The 13558-nt window shown below is 39.6% G+C and overlaps 1 protein-coding gene across 1 annotated transcript; it reads left to right on the top strand.

The window, feature by feature from the left end:
- Positions 1-4170: 4170 nt before the first annotated feature.
- LOC100552344 (serine protease 27) lies at positions 4171-11579 on the top strand. The gene is made up of 4 exons (XM_016996185.2): positions 4171-5419; positions 7269-7546; positions 8417-8586; positions 10097-11579. The coding sequence occupies exons 1-4, from the start codon at positions 5127-5129 to the stop codon at positions 10346-10348; spliced, it is 993 nt and encodes a 330-aa protein (XP_016851674.1). The 5' UTR covers positions 4171-5126; the 3' UTR covers positions 10349-11579.
- The last annotated feature ends 1979 nt before the right edge of the window (positions 11580-13558 follow it).

Below are 13558 nucleotides of genomic sequence, written 5' to 3'. Positions count from 1 at the left end.
CATTGACTTACACTTGCATTTTTATCCTGATCTTGCTACATAAGAGGCTGGCAATCTGTCAGGTATTCTTCTTGAAGAAAAGGATATCATCATCATCATCATCATCTTCTTCTTCTTCTGTTTTTAGTACAGCCAGCCTTCCACATTTGTGGATTTGATTGTTCACAGATTTAATTAAAATGTTATCTAGAAATCTCAAGGTGCTCTAGGTCCTTTCACGCAAATTAAATAAAGTAGGATGAAGGACTGGTCCATGAGGTCACAAGGAGTCGGAAACGACTAAACGACTGAGTAGCAGGATGAAGGAAGGAATGGGAGAAGAAAGGGGAAATTGGGATATTGGGATTTTCCCAGTCCAACTGGGACAGCTGAACTTTCGACAGAGACAAATGTGGATTCTCCTACTTTTGAGTCTTCACTAACTAAGGATCCTTTCAGACAGGCCCTATATCCCAGGATCTGGTCCCAGGTTTTCTGTTTATCCCAGATTATCTGGCAGTGGAGAGTCATATAATCCAGTTCAAAGCAGAAACCCTGGAATCATATCCTGGGATGTAGGGCCTGGCTGGAAGGGCCCATAGACATCCAAGGGTAAAGAGCAGAGTTTTTTCATTTTTAGGCAAGAGAACTAAGAGAATGTTTTGTTTATCACTTCTTTATCACATCTCCCCTTTTTATTACAATTTACAGCACAGCTACCTAAAGATATTGACACTGAAGAAAAACATCTGGTTTTCTGCAGTTTTTTTGGAGCAGAAGAGTTTGGTGGACAATTCAGAGCAAAGATTCAGCAATCATGACACAGGTTTCTTCTTTGCTGGCCTTGTGGTTGCTACAAGTGGCGGTGCTTCAAGGTGACTGAGGGTTTTATTTAAACATGTGGATTTTGACACCCCCCCCCCCCCAAATTTCCCCATCACTTTCAAAGGAGTAAAAATTTGCATATTGAAATAAATATACAAAGAGTGGGCTTTAGGAGAGACACATGCTTTTAAGATAAGGAACAAAATATTGGACTGTATAGATCTTTCTAAATCAAACTTAATATCTCAGCACTATATTTCTTTCAACTTCCTGGGTGAACTTCCAACCACATAATGATCATATTCAAACCTGAGCAAACCTGATATCCCTTGACTTAAAGGGGGTGGAACAGGAGCCCCCAATGGTACAGCGGGTTAAACTGCTGAGTTGCTGAACTTGCTGACCGAAATGTCAGTGGTTCGAATCCGGGGAGCGGGGTGAGCTCCCGTTATTAGCCCCACCTTCTGCCAACCTAGCAGTTCGAAAACATGCAAATGTAAGTAGATCAATAGGTACTGCTCTGGTGGGAAGGTAATGGCAGCCATATGACCCCCAGAATGAGACACGACTAGACTTAATGTCAGGGGAAAACCTTTACCTTTACCTAGAGGAGGTGGAAACATAACGATAAATCACGCTAGGAAGCATAAATGTATGCAAATTGAAGAGGTGTTCACTTTCCAAGAAAAAAAGGAAGAAAATTTAGTTCATTGTATGAAACTGGGTGTGTTCTTCCCACTACAGGAAGCAAAAAAGAAAGAAAAAGAGAGGTGTGCCCTTCTCCAATTTCATGCCTGTCCAATGTATTGGACACTGACTATTGACTAGGGTGGATATGGAGGTTGCAGTTCAATACATCTTGAAGGAATCTGGGTGGGGAATGTCCCAAATAGATGAGTCTATGGGAGAGGGAAGGAATGGAGAGACTTTTTTGTTTCAGTTTGCTCTTGATTAAAAAAAACCACACTAAGGAAACATCATATTTGCAAGGGAAAGAAAACAAGTTTATTTTGAAAGTCAAACAGGGAAAATTGTAAAAGACAAATGTATTTATCCAGATCCAAAGTGCCCCTGCATATATAATCAATTATTCTTGCCCCATCTTTTTTTCTGCTTAGAAGGCAGTTAATACATGGTGCAGCTCTTGTTACTAATAGCTTTACCTATTGGGTTTGGCCAGTGCAAATGGGACACATTTTTGAAAATGTTACTATAATTCATGATCATATATAAGATGGAAAGAATATGACATTATAACAATGTTGAATGCAAGGAAAAAAAATAGAACTGGCATATATTATCATAGAGAGCCTGCATGAAATAGTGCATTGAAACTCTGGAAGACCAGGGTTCAAATCCCTGCTCAACCATGGAAACCCAGTAGGTGATTTTGTGTAAGCTGAACTCTCTCATCTGCAGGGAAGGCAATGGCAAACTTTCTAGGAGTAAATCTTGCCAACAGAAACAAATTTGTATAATTCCAAGTGGAAACTAACTTCATACATGCACAACAGTGTGGTCTTTTTGTATTACATTTCTATCCTGCAACCAGGAGTTTTTTGCCTAGAATTGAAGTGTGAGGAAGAATCCTATCCCTTCACACAAGTAGCCTCCTGTTATGCTTTCTGGACTACAGGTTCCAGAATCCCCAACTAGATCATTAAATCTGCTTTACAAATGCTTATTGCCGGATGCTTTAGAGCAGGGGTCCCCAAACTAAGGCCCGTAGGCTGGATGCAAGGTCATTTACCTCGCTCCTGTCCTAAACTTTAGACCTAGGGTTGACCTAAGTCTGAAATGACTTCAGGGCACACAACAACAACAATCCTAATTTTGGACTATTTCATCATAGTCTGGCCCCCCAACAGTCTGAGGGACCATGAACCAGCCCTCCACTTTAAAAGTTTGAGGACCCCTGCTTTAGAGGTTTTTTTTTAATGCAACTAGAACTACAATTGAAAATGAGGAATTAGCAGGTGATTATTTGGACTCACTAGAAAAGTGTGTTGCTTCACTAGCAAAAGACTTGTTAGCAGCCTGCTTCCGACTTGACATATTTCATGACATTTCCTGGCATTTTAACAAGTTCCAGCAGTAAAACCTGACAGCCAGATTCCAAATGAGCAATATATCAATTTACAGATGTTTCTTGTTTTTGCATATTTCTCCTCTATGTCTCTTATATTTTCCCCTTTGTTTTTTTCCCACACACAGATGCTGCTAGTTCAGATGAAGGTAGGTATTCTCCACTTATGCACAAAAAAATTAAAAGAGAATATAACCAAAATCAGAATCTCACAAACATAAGAACAGCATACTGGGTCAAACCAAAAGTCTATTTGGACCAGTATTTTGTTTCCTTAATGGCTAACCACATGAAAAGTCTTCAGGGCCAAAGCAAAACTGAACTGCATGAGCCTATTAGCTGCCATTGGAAATACGGTAATATAAAGAGGCCTTTGGTATGCAGCTGGGTTTTAGCTGATTGCTCTCTCTTTTATGAATACTTTCACCTGTTACAGTATTTTGATTATGTTTGTGTTTAATAGAGGGAACTTCTCTACTCCTGTAATTTGAATCCTTTGCTTCAAGACCTACTCTCTGGCGTAGCCAAAAACAAGGTTGCTCCATCTTTAATATGACATGCTTTCACATATTTAAACCATACGCAGTGGTCATACTCACTGAGGAATTTGGGGAGAAGTAACCCCAAAAAACCCCACAATTTTCCAAGCTATTCCTCTAAACAGAATGCTCACTGCTTCCAAATACCTCCGCGGTGCACACTACGCACCACTAAACATCACTTTTCTGACTAGCAGTATTTCTCATCCGTAAATAAAAATGCCCCAGATTGTTTCTTATTTAAATAATAACAAATATGGGATACTAAGAGGCCAAACTACTGCCTTCAAGACTGAGTATAATTCCTTGAGTTGAGAATCCCAGTGATTTAGGACTTTATCATACAAAGCTACTAAAGTGCAATTATGACACGATAAAAGCATCAGTTGATGGGACTTAACAGCATGACATCATGGCTATACCATAATTGCATTTCACTTTAATTGGGCTTGCCTCTTCTCTTTTCATTGTTGGGAAAACTCCATCAATGTATCCAATATCACTGTTGTTCTACTACTCTTCCTTGTGTGATAATTTCCTTCTGTTGCAGTGCTAGTGTTGCAAAACAGAGGAAGGTCACACAAGAACACACAACTGTGCAGCTATGGAACAATAGGAAAAAGAAATAAAGAAAAATGAGGAAACATAGTCTGCATGTACTGGGTAGAGCAGAAACAAGTAGGAAGTGAGGCTGTGCATAAATTCACGTCAATAAAGTGTTAGCATTGCACAATTGCACCAAAGTGTGAAAGAGATCATTCCAATAATGGTATGTTTCTATTAGCTTTAAGAACATGGTTGTGATTAGAAAACAAGATGGTGTGATAAAGCCTTTAATTTTCAAAATTTAATCCTTAAATTTAATATAATGCATTTGATCCAGAGACTTAAAACTGATCTTTAAAATCAATTGGACTTCAATGAGTCATTACTTCCTTTGTCCCTGTAATTTCAATTAATCTGATCTAAGTGTGACTCCTTCTGGATCAATCCATTAATAATAAATAAAATAATTAACAATTTCCTGTATTTCAAGGACACCCAAAATTGACAACCTGAAATTGCCACTCATTCTGCCTAATTGTAGGGTCAACCCTATGAAGCAAGTGGATTTAGGAAAGTAATTCAACAGAGCAAATTATGGAAGCTAGTTAAAGTAGAAAAAAGTAAACTCAGAAATTGGCTGGAATTACAGGTGAGATTTAAGTCTATATAAATGGGCTTACATCAGAATTCAGCAATTTTGTGATGACCGTATTTAGAAGGAGGTTATGATAGGGTAGCCAGTGAAGAGTCTATTAGTACCAATGTGCTTTGGGTGCCAATACCCATTGCCTTCAACATTTCTCTTCTCTTTTCAGCTGATATAACTAAGTAGAAACTATTTTTGCACTTTGAACTCACTTTGCAGCAACTGAAGTAAAATTTGGATAAAGGGAAAAGCGGAAGAAAGAGGTAAATTGTAAGTACATTTTAAAGGCACCTGAAAAGCAGGACAATAGAGGAATACTGTCTCTGCCAAATTGGAACAGCAGGGAAACAATATCAGCTTTCCAGATTCAACACAATGCCACCTACCTCTCTCTCTCTCTCTCTCTCTCTCTCTCTCTCTCTCTCTCTCTCTCTCTCTCACACACACACACACACACACACACACACACACACACACACAGGCCCCTGTAAAATCAGTAACTGAAATGTTCTCTCAGACTTTGTATACAAATGTTTGCAAATGGATCCACACTGAAATATTTGGTTTCCTGTTCCATTTTGTGATTACTGCCACCTGTTCCAATATAGCCCTCATTTATTCTCCTTTCTCCACAGTATGTGGGAACCCAGGAAATACCCTACGCATTGTTGGGGGGCAACCAGCCTCAGAGAGGACCTGGCCCTGGCAAGTCAGCATTTCAGTGAAAAACTATCATCTTTGCGGAGGCACCCTCATCGCCAAGCAGTGGGTGCTGTCAGCGGCTCACTGTTTCTCATTGTAAGTCTCCAACACAGGTGGCTGTAAAGCTCTGCTTAGTTTTTATCTCAAAGACAAAGAACAAGGTACAGCTATGGGTGAAATGCAATGCAGTGTTAGTGGTACAGGTTGAGCATCCTTTATATGAAATGCTCCAGAATCCTAAACTGTCCACACAGATAGCTGAGACAGCGGTAACTTTGCTTTTGGATTGTTCAAATTGTCATGCACAAAATTATGTAGAATGATTAGCTTCAGGCCATGTGTATATAAAACATGCATGAATTTTGTGTTTAGATTTGGATCCCTTCTCAAAGATATCTTATTGTGTACATATATGCAAAATACAAGTATTCCAAAATATATATTTTTAGAAAACAACACTTGTGGTCTCAAGCATTTCAAATAAGGGATATTCAACCCCTATCATCAATATGTTCAGCTTCTGTCCTGTCCAGTCCACAGTGCCCCTTGAAACCAGCTCTGAAGATATATACAACTCCCTGAAACAGGTTTATGATGTTTTTAGGGACTCCTAAAGGGAAGGGGTCTTTGCCCATCAACCCACACATGTGTTGGTTTCTGCTTTTGGTTGTAGAAGTTCAGTACTGGATACAGCCTTCTATGACTAAAAGTCAGCTACAACATGCTTGATGTCAACAAAGCCAGGATTCATAGCATGCAGTTGGACATGATGTCCAAATTTCTCTGGTATTATTACGATGCAGACTAGCAGGGTTTTGCTACTGTTGTCCCTAAAAATTGGGTTCGCTCCACTGCATGCTTTAGCTAAATAAGGACACTGGGGGGAAAGATCACAACTAATTCTTTTAGCCACAGCAAAAAAAAAATGTCTGTAGTCTCAAAATCACAACACCAACCAATAACTTGAGAAAGACAAAGGGCTAAGCTTTTATACATTGAAATGAAAAAGCATAACGTATCACATCTCATACCTCAATAAATCACATTTCTTGGCACATGTGTAGTTGACAGGCTACAAAGACACATCTAATAATGCTTATTTATTTGATTATTTCTAATTCATTAGCATGATAACTCCACATTGGGAGATATGAGTAATAAATACAAACATACAAAAGTTCAGAAACTTATGTGGCTTTCGTGTGCTATGTAGTTCCCTGCAGTTCTCCTTATTCCATCCTTGTCAGACTCAATACAACTGGACACAGAGCAGATTTCTTCTAATTATAACATAAGAGAGAAGGCATCAATTGGGAGGACGAACAAATCATTTTGCAATCCTAACTAGGAAACAGTCCCAGTTTCACTTTGCTCTATCACTACTAGAAGATAACAAGGGCATAATAATTAGTGCATCTGTCATTGGTCATCACTGCCAGCTGCTCAACCCTCTTCTCTTATTTTGCTCTTGTTAGAAGAGGAAGAGGAAGAAGAAGAAATGTTATTTCTTAATCACCTCTCCCCAATATTTGAGGCAGGGTACAAAGAGTTAAAATACAATAGATAACTAAAATATGATACCATTTAAACGCATAGATTAAAAACACAACATACATTAAAATCATCCATAAATCTGAAATGCCAATTTAAAATTCATAGTTTAAAATTGACTCAGTAGACCTGCTTAAGAATTAGATCTTCTTAAAATTCAGATGGCACATTTCACTATTGAATCCAACAGGTCGTTCCACAGTTTAGAAGCAGCCAGCAAAAAGGCCCTCTGGGTGACAATTTCCAGTTCTGAATGATTAAATTAAATGTTCCTCATAGGAGCTGAGTCTATCGTGTGGACTGTAAGAAAGAAGGCAATCTGTAGGTAACCTGGATCCAAACCATGTAGGGCTTTAAAGATTATAATCAACACTTTGTTGTTTCATATTTACAGGAAACTTGACTTCACGAAGATAATAACTGTTCGGCTAGGTATTTACCAGCTGGCAAACGATTCAAAGGACACCGTGACATCTACAGTTCAACAGGTTATGATCCATCCCAACTACACCAGCAAAGCAGGTTCCAGTGCAGACATTGCTTTAGTGGAGCTCACTTCCCCAGTGACGTACTCGGATGCCATCCTCCCAGTCTGCCTGCCAAAGTCCTCCATGCAATTCTCTACAGGTGCAAGATGTTGGGTCACTGGATGGGGACACGTTCAGCAAAAAGGTGAGGAGAGGAAGAAACATTCAATAACTGAACTCATTGAGTCAAGGATGGGATCACAGGTCAGAGGTTCTAAAAGGATGTTGCTGAGAACAGTTTCCTCATTCCAAATGTAGCTGTGACACAGGCTGGTTAGAAGCCAGCTGCAACATGACCAAGAGGTCATGAGTTCGAGGTCAGCCCATGCCTGCGTCTGTCTCTGTTCTATGTTATGGCATTGAATGTTTGCCTTATATGTGCAATGTGATCCGCCCTGAGTCCCCTTCGGTGTGAGAAGGGCAGAATATAATTACTGTAAATAAATAAATAAATAAATTTACCCACAATTACAATAGGCCATCCACATTAACTGCAAGACCCATGTAAAAGTGGAAAAGCTGAGAATAAAAGATGCTACTTTTTATCTGAGAGACCACCTCTTCAAGAATCTCCAGATCCTCCAGCACACTGCAAATGTGGAGGACCAAGTGTATCATCATGTAGATAGCCACAGTGGTATTCTTAACTTTCATATTCCCTGCTCCATCTTCCCAACCACTGCTGTTTGGAGCACAAAAAGGATAGCACATTGCTCTGAGAAGTTGTAAAGGATGTTGAGTGACAGAAACAGAAACCAATCAGTCCAATCTGCCTCAAAAAAAAGGAGGGTATGTTCTTTTGTGATGTCAAGTAGAGCATCAACTTGTCTGGAAAAATGGGGAGGGGTGGAGTCAAGTTTCCTTCTGAATTCAGTTTGGGATAGAAGATGGTACATGTGCGTCTACAGTGCATGAAATGTTTTTCTCCAGTGAGCTCAGAGGTAGAATTCTGGAAATATCAATGTACTCTAAATCTCTTGAATTCTACAACTCATAGACTTTCTTCCCTTTACAGTGCCATTGAAGCCCCCACAAACTCTTCAGGAAGTGGAGATGCCAATCTTAGACCGAGATAAATGCAACATGCTCTTTAACAGATCCCAACTGAAGGATGTGAAAGACAATCTTGTCAAGTCTGATATGATCTGTGCTGGACACTTGGAAGGTGGCAAAGATTCTTGCCAGGTAGGATGCGCCAGTTTTATTTTTATTTTTTTTCCTCAGTGTAGTTTTCTGTAGGGGCAAAGGAAAGCAATACGTTGGAATGTAGGTATGCTAATGGAGTTTTACAATCACTCCATTGCATTGAGCTATAGCTGTCAAAAATTTGTGAACACCCTGCGGCTCCTCCATAATGACATGATGGCAACAGTCTTGGACAGCAACGGCTCCCAAAGTGACCCATTTAAGGTGGAATCAGGTGTCAAGCAGGGATGTGTTATTGCCCCTAACTTATTTTCCATCTTCATCACTATGATACTTCACCTTGTTGATGGGAAGCTTCCCACCGGTGTGGAAATCATGTATTGGACAGATGGCAAGTTATTTAACCTCAGCAGACTGAGAGCCAAAACCAAGGTCACCACAACATCTGTTATAGAACTCCAATATGCCGACGACAACGTAGTCTGTGCGCACTCAGAAGAAGACCTACAAGTCACTCTAAAAATCTTCGCAGAAGCATACAAGAAGCTCGGCCTCTCACTGAACATCGAGAAAACCAAAGTGCTTTTCCAACTGGCACCAGCTACTCCCTCTGCAATGCCAGGAATACAGCTTAATGGTGTCACATTAGAAAACGTTGACCATTTCCACTACCTTGGCAGCCACCTCTCCACAAAAGTCAACATCAACACTGAAATACAAAACCGCCTGAGCTCTGCAAGTGCAGCATTTTTCAGAATGAAGCAGAGAGTGTTTGATGACCGGGATATCCGTAGAGAGACCAAGGTGCTTGTTTATAAAGCCATTGTCCTCCCAACCCTGCTCTATGCCTGCAAAACGTGGACGGTCTACAGACATCACACCCAACTCCTGGAGCGTTTCCATCAGCGTTGCCTCAGAAAAATCCTGCAAATCTGTTGGGAAGACAGGCAGACAAATGTCAGCGTGCTGGAAGAAGGAAAGACCACCAGCATTGAAATGATGCTCCTACGCCATCAACTCCGCTGGACTGACCACGTTGTCTGAATGCCTGATCACCATCTCCCAAAGCAGTTGCTCTGGTCTAAACTCAAGAACGGGAAACGTAATGTTGGTGGGCAGGAAAAGAGATTTAAAGATGGGCTTAAAGCCAACCTTAAAAACTGTGGCATAGACACAGAGAACTGGGAAGCCCTGGCCCTTGAGCACTTTAATTGGAGGCCAGCTGTGACCAGCAGTGCTGCGGAGTTCGAAGAGGCACGAATGGAGGGATTAAGGGAGAAACGTGCCAAGAGGAAGGAGCGTCAAGCCAACCCTGACCGGGACCGCCTTCCACCTGGAAACCGATGTCCTCAGTGCAGGAGAACATACAGATCAAGAATAGGTCTCTTCAGCCATCTATGGACACACCCCCAAGATGGAAGACAATCGTCCTCGAACTACGAGGGATCGCCTAAGTAAGTAAGTAAGCTGTCAAACTATATTAATCTTCAGAAGTTTCCCAGAAGTATGTACTAATTCCAGTCCCTCTTCAAAATCTCTCTCTTCTCAGGGTGATTCTGGAGGACCCTTGGTTTGCAATCACAATGGAGTCTGGATCCAAGCCGGGGTTGTGAGTTGGGGAATTGACTGTGGTAAACCCAATCTCCCTGGTGTCTATGCCTCAGTCCCTTTTTATGCTGATTGGATCCAAGCAAAGATTGGAATATCTCATAACAGCACTGATATAACAAGGAATGGGGGGCTTCCTAAAAACCCCAGTGTGACACTCATCTTGGTCTCTTTTGCACTATTGCTCCAATGAATACCTCTACTCTCCCACCTTATGTCAGTCATCCTATAAGATACTTTATTTTCAGTTCATCGTCTGAGTGGACTATTCTTCTTCATGGTACCTGTGGTCATACTACTTTCAAACTTCTTCTGAATGTGGGCATATTTGCACTATCCATTCAATTTTTAAAAACAATTTAATGAGTGGTTTACCTCAACGAATGCTGAGAGATTGCTATCATAAAATGGATCAATGGACTGTCTTTCTATTGTATTTGTAACTCAAACTGATTTTTTTTTTCTAATGCTACATGCCATTTTCTAAGACTCAGTCTAATAATAATAATAATAAACTTTATTTATACCCCGCCACCATCTCCCCAACGGGGACTCGGGGCGGCTTACATGGGGCCATGCCCAGAACAATATAATATAAACAAAATATAATAGAACAACAAATCATAGCACATTAAACAACCCAATAAAAGAAAATATACACTACTGAGTATGCATTACTTCTAAAGAAACTTGTCTAGGACAGTTAGAAACCCACTGATGTTCTCAAGATGTTTTAGAAAGAGATAAGCTTTTTGCTCTTGCATAATACATTTCAAGATAAATTCAACTGTGGGAAGTTTTTCGTAACCCACAGGAAACTGAAAATAAAAGGAGAGAGAAACCAGGAAATGTTAAATGTAGCTGGAAAAGTGGAATGGCAGAAGTTTAACCAAGACTGTTCCTACCAAATCAAAACAGTTGGAGGAAACAAGTATTGCCTAAAATATACCTGTCTACTTTAATTCCAGCTGACACTCCTTAAGCTCCCTCTCTTCTCTCAAATGGCCATTACTAGAACAATCTTGAGAGACAAAAGAAGCAATATGCAAAAGACCAATGTTTGCTTAGATGCCTAATCTGACAATCAGTTGCAATGTATAACCTTTGTAGAATTACTTTTTAAAAAATCTTCTTGCAAACTGGTTTCAGAATGCTTTGTAACCCATCCAGAATATGTTGCTTTATGTGGCAGTACCTAGTTCAGTATATCCTTTTAAATGATTGTAATTTATATGTTTCTTATTATGAGATATGTGTGCAAATGCAGTTTTTGTATCTCCTCATTATAATGTGATAATTATAGTATTAATAATTATTAGTGCATTTGTATTTGCCACCTCCTTTTTCTTTGAGCAGCCCCTGGAAGAAGTAAAATATCTAAAATATCTTGGGTTAATTTGTGGAATAAAATCTTTTTACAAATGTATCCTGAGATGTAGTCTTTCCTTCCTGTTCATTGAATGTTTCAAATTTTTCTACTTCGGTTTTGTTTTACACACCAATAGCCATTCAAAGACATGACGATCCATAGAAAAAGAAGAACATCTATCTTTGAACAACTTTCTTAGAATCAAGAAAAAGCAAGCAACCATTTGTGTTCTACACCAAGCTAGGTTTTACTCCCATCTCAAAAAAAAATGTTGAGGGGAAAACTTGAAAAGTCCAAAAGTTAGGTTAAATCTTCTGACCATGATGTCTAAAGTCAGATTTATGCTTAGTTTTCATTTGTAATAGTCCCACACAATATCTGCTGAGTATATAATTAGTCATATGGATTTATCCATACTTTCCAAATAAATCAGTATTTTGCCTTCATTGTCATGGCATCATCATATGAATATTTGGGATTTGTAGTTGTGTGTGAAATTTGGGATTATTTACTAAAAAGCTTCCATTCAATTGAGAAACTTACATTTGTCAATAGACTACAAATCTCAGGATTCTATAGAACATGCCATGGCAGTAAAAGTGGAATCCAAATACGATATTAGTGCAATGTGGATAAATCAGGTTGGTTTTCCATTTTCAGCAACTTAATGGAAGGAAAATTGTGGTCCATGTTATTGTCATCTTTCACCTTCATTAATGCCAACTTTCTTCTCTCAGGTCTGTGTATCACACAACTGCTCCAAAAATCATTTTTCTGTTTGGAAGGAAACATTCCATTATTTTCCTTCCTGGTAGAAAATAATCTATCATTTGCACAATTAACATGTCAGATTTATTTGCAAAGATTTATTTACACACATCGATGACACTACTTGAATAGACATCATCACTGCTCTAGAATCATGGGTATTTTTGTTCTATAAGGTCTGCCAAAGGGTGCTGGTGCTTCACCAAACTATAACTACCAGAATTCCATACCATGGAACTATGACAAAGTGGTATCAAACTGCATTATTCCTACAGTGTAAGCGCACCTCCTGATACCATCTAAACTAAATAAGATTGGAAATCTGTGATCCTACCTATATTCTGAGTTGTACACAGAAAAAGTTTGAATATTAAATGAGGAAGAAACATTTCTAACCAGAAAATCAGGCAGACCTTTCATTGATCTCCTTGCTTTCTATCATAAAACAAAAGAGGAACCTTGCTGGAGGTAAAAAGTATTGCTCCAGGCCAGCAAAGAAGGTCCAAAGGACACATTTTGGAGCATTTTGTTGGAACCAGAAAATAGTTGCCAGCAATGCCTGGTTTACTATTCAAATATTGGTGTTCCTGAACTTCAACAATCTTAAGGGCATTATATCAGTTTTTATTGGTTCCCAGACAGTTTCAAAAAGCACTGAAATTGGACCAATCACAACTCAGGTGATGTCATTACCTGGAGTTAATGGTGCCAAACATCACCACGGACAGTCAAATATAAAGGAGGAAGATGAAAGAAGCACCATGGTGTTTCTATTTCCACCTTACTCAGTTCTGAAGATCTTGTGAAGAAGTAACTGTAAGTTCTGTGAAATCCATTTTGGAATTGGTGGAGGGGGAAAGCCTTGAGAGGACCTCTGTCTTTGTAGAAACATTGAGTACAGTGTTATGAGCCAGATTTTGTAACCTAAGTATCTTTTATCTTATCGTTTGTATTGGCTTATAGGTTCTTTGGGGGCACAGCTCACAGTGCCAGGTATGTTCTGTTCTGCTCCTGATCTTCAACTTATAGGTCAAAATGCTCAGCTATTGCACCTATAAGTGGAAGATCATCCTAAACCCTGCCCATCCTGGCTGGTAAAGAAGGCCAGAGAGGGCTTGGCAGAGTGGGTGAAGGTGGTGGTTAATGCCTCCTTACAGGAAGGCAAAATTCCAGCCAGTTTAAAAGAAGGTGTTATAAAACCACTGTTGAAGAAGCCATCACTGGACCTCACTCAGTCAACTTTCAGCCAATTTCCCTACTTGGGCA

The sequence above is a fragment of the Anolis carolinensis genome, chromosome 6, assembly GCF_035594765.1.
Source record: "Anolis carolinensis isolate JA03-04 chromosome 6, rAnoCar3.1.pri, whole genome shotgun sequence".
Lineage (NCBI taxonomy): Eukaryota > Metazoa > Chordata > Lepidosauria > Squamata > Dactyloidae > Anolis > Anolis carolinensis.
This window is presented reverse-complemented; position numbering and strand designations above follow the sequence as displayed.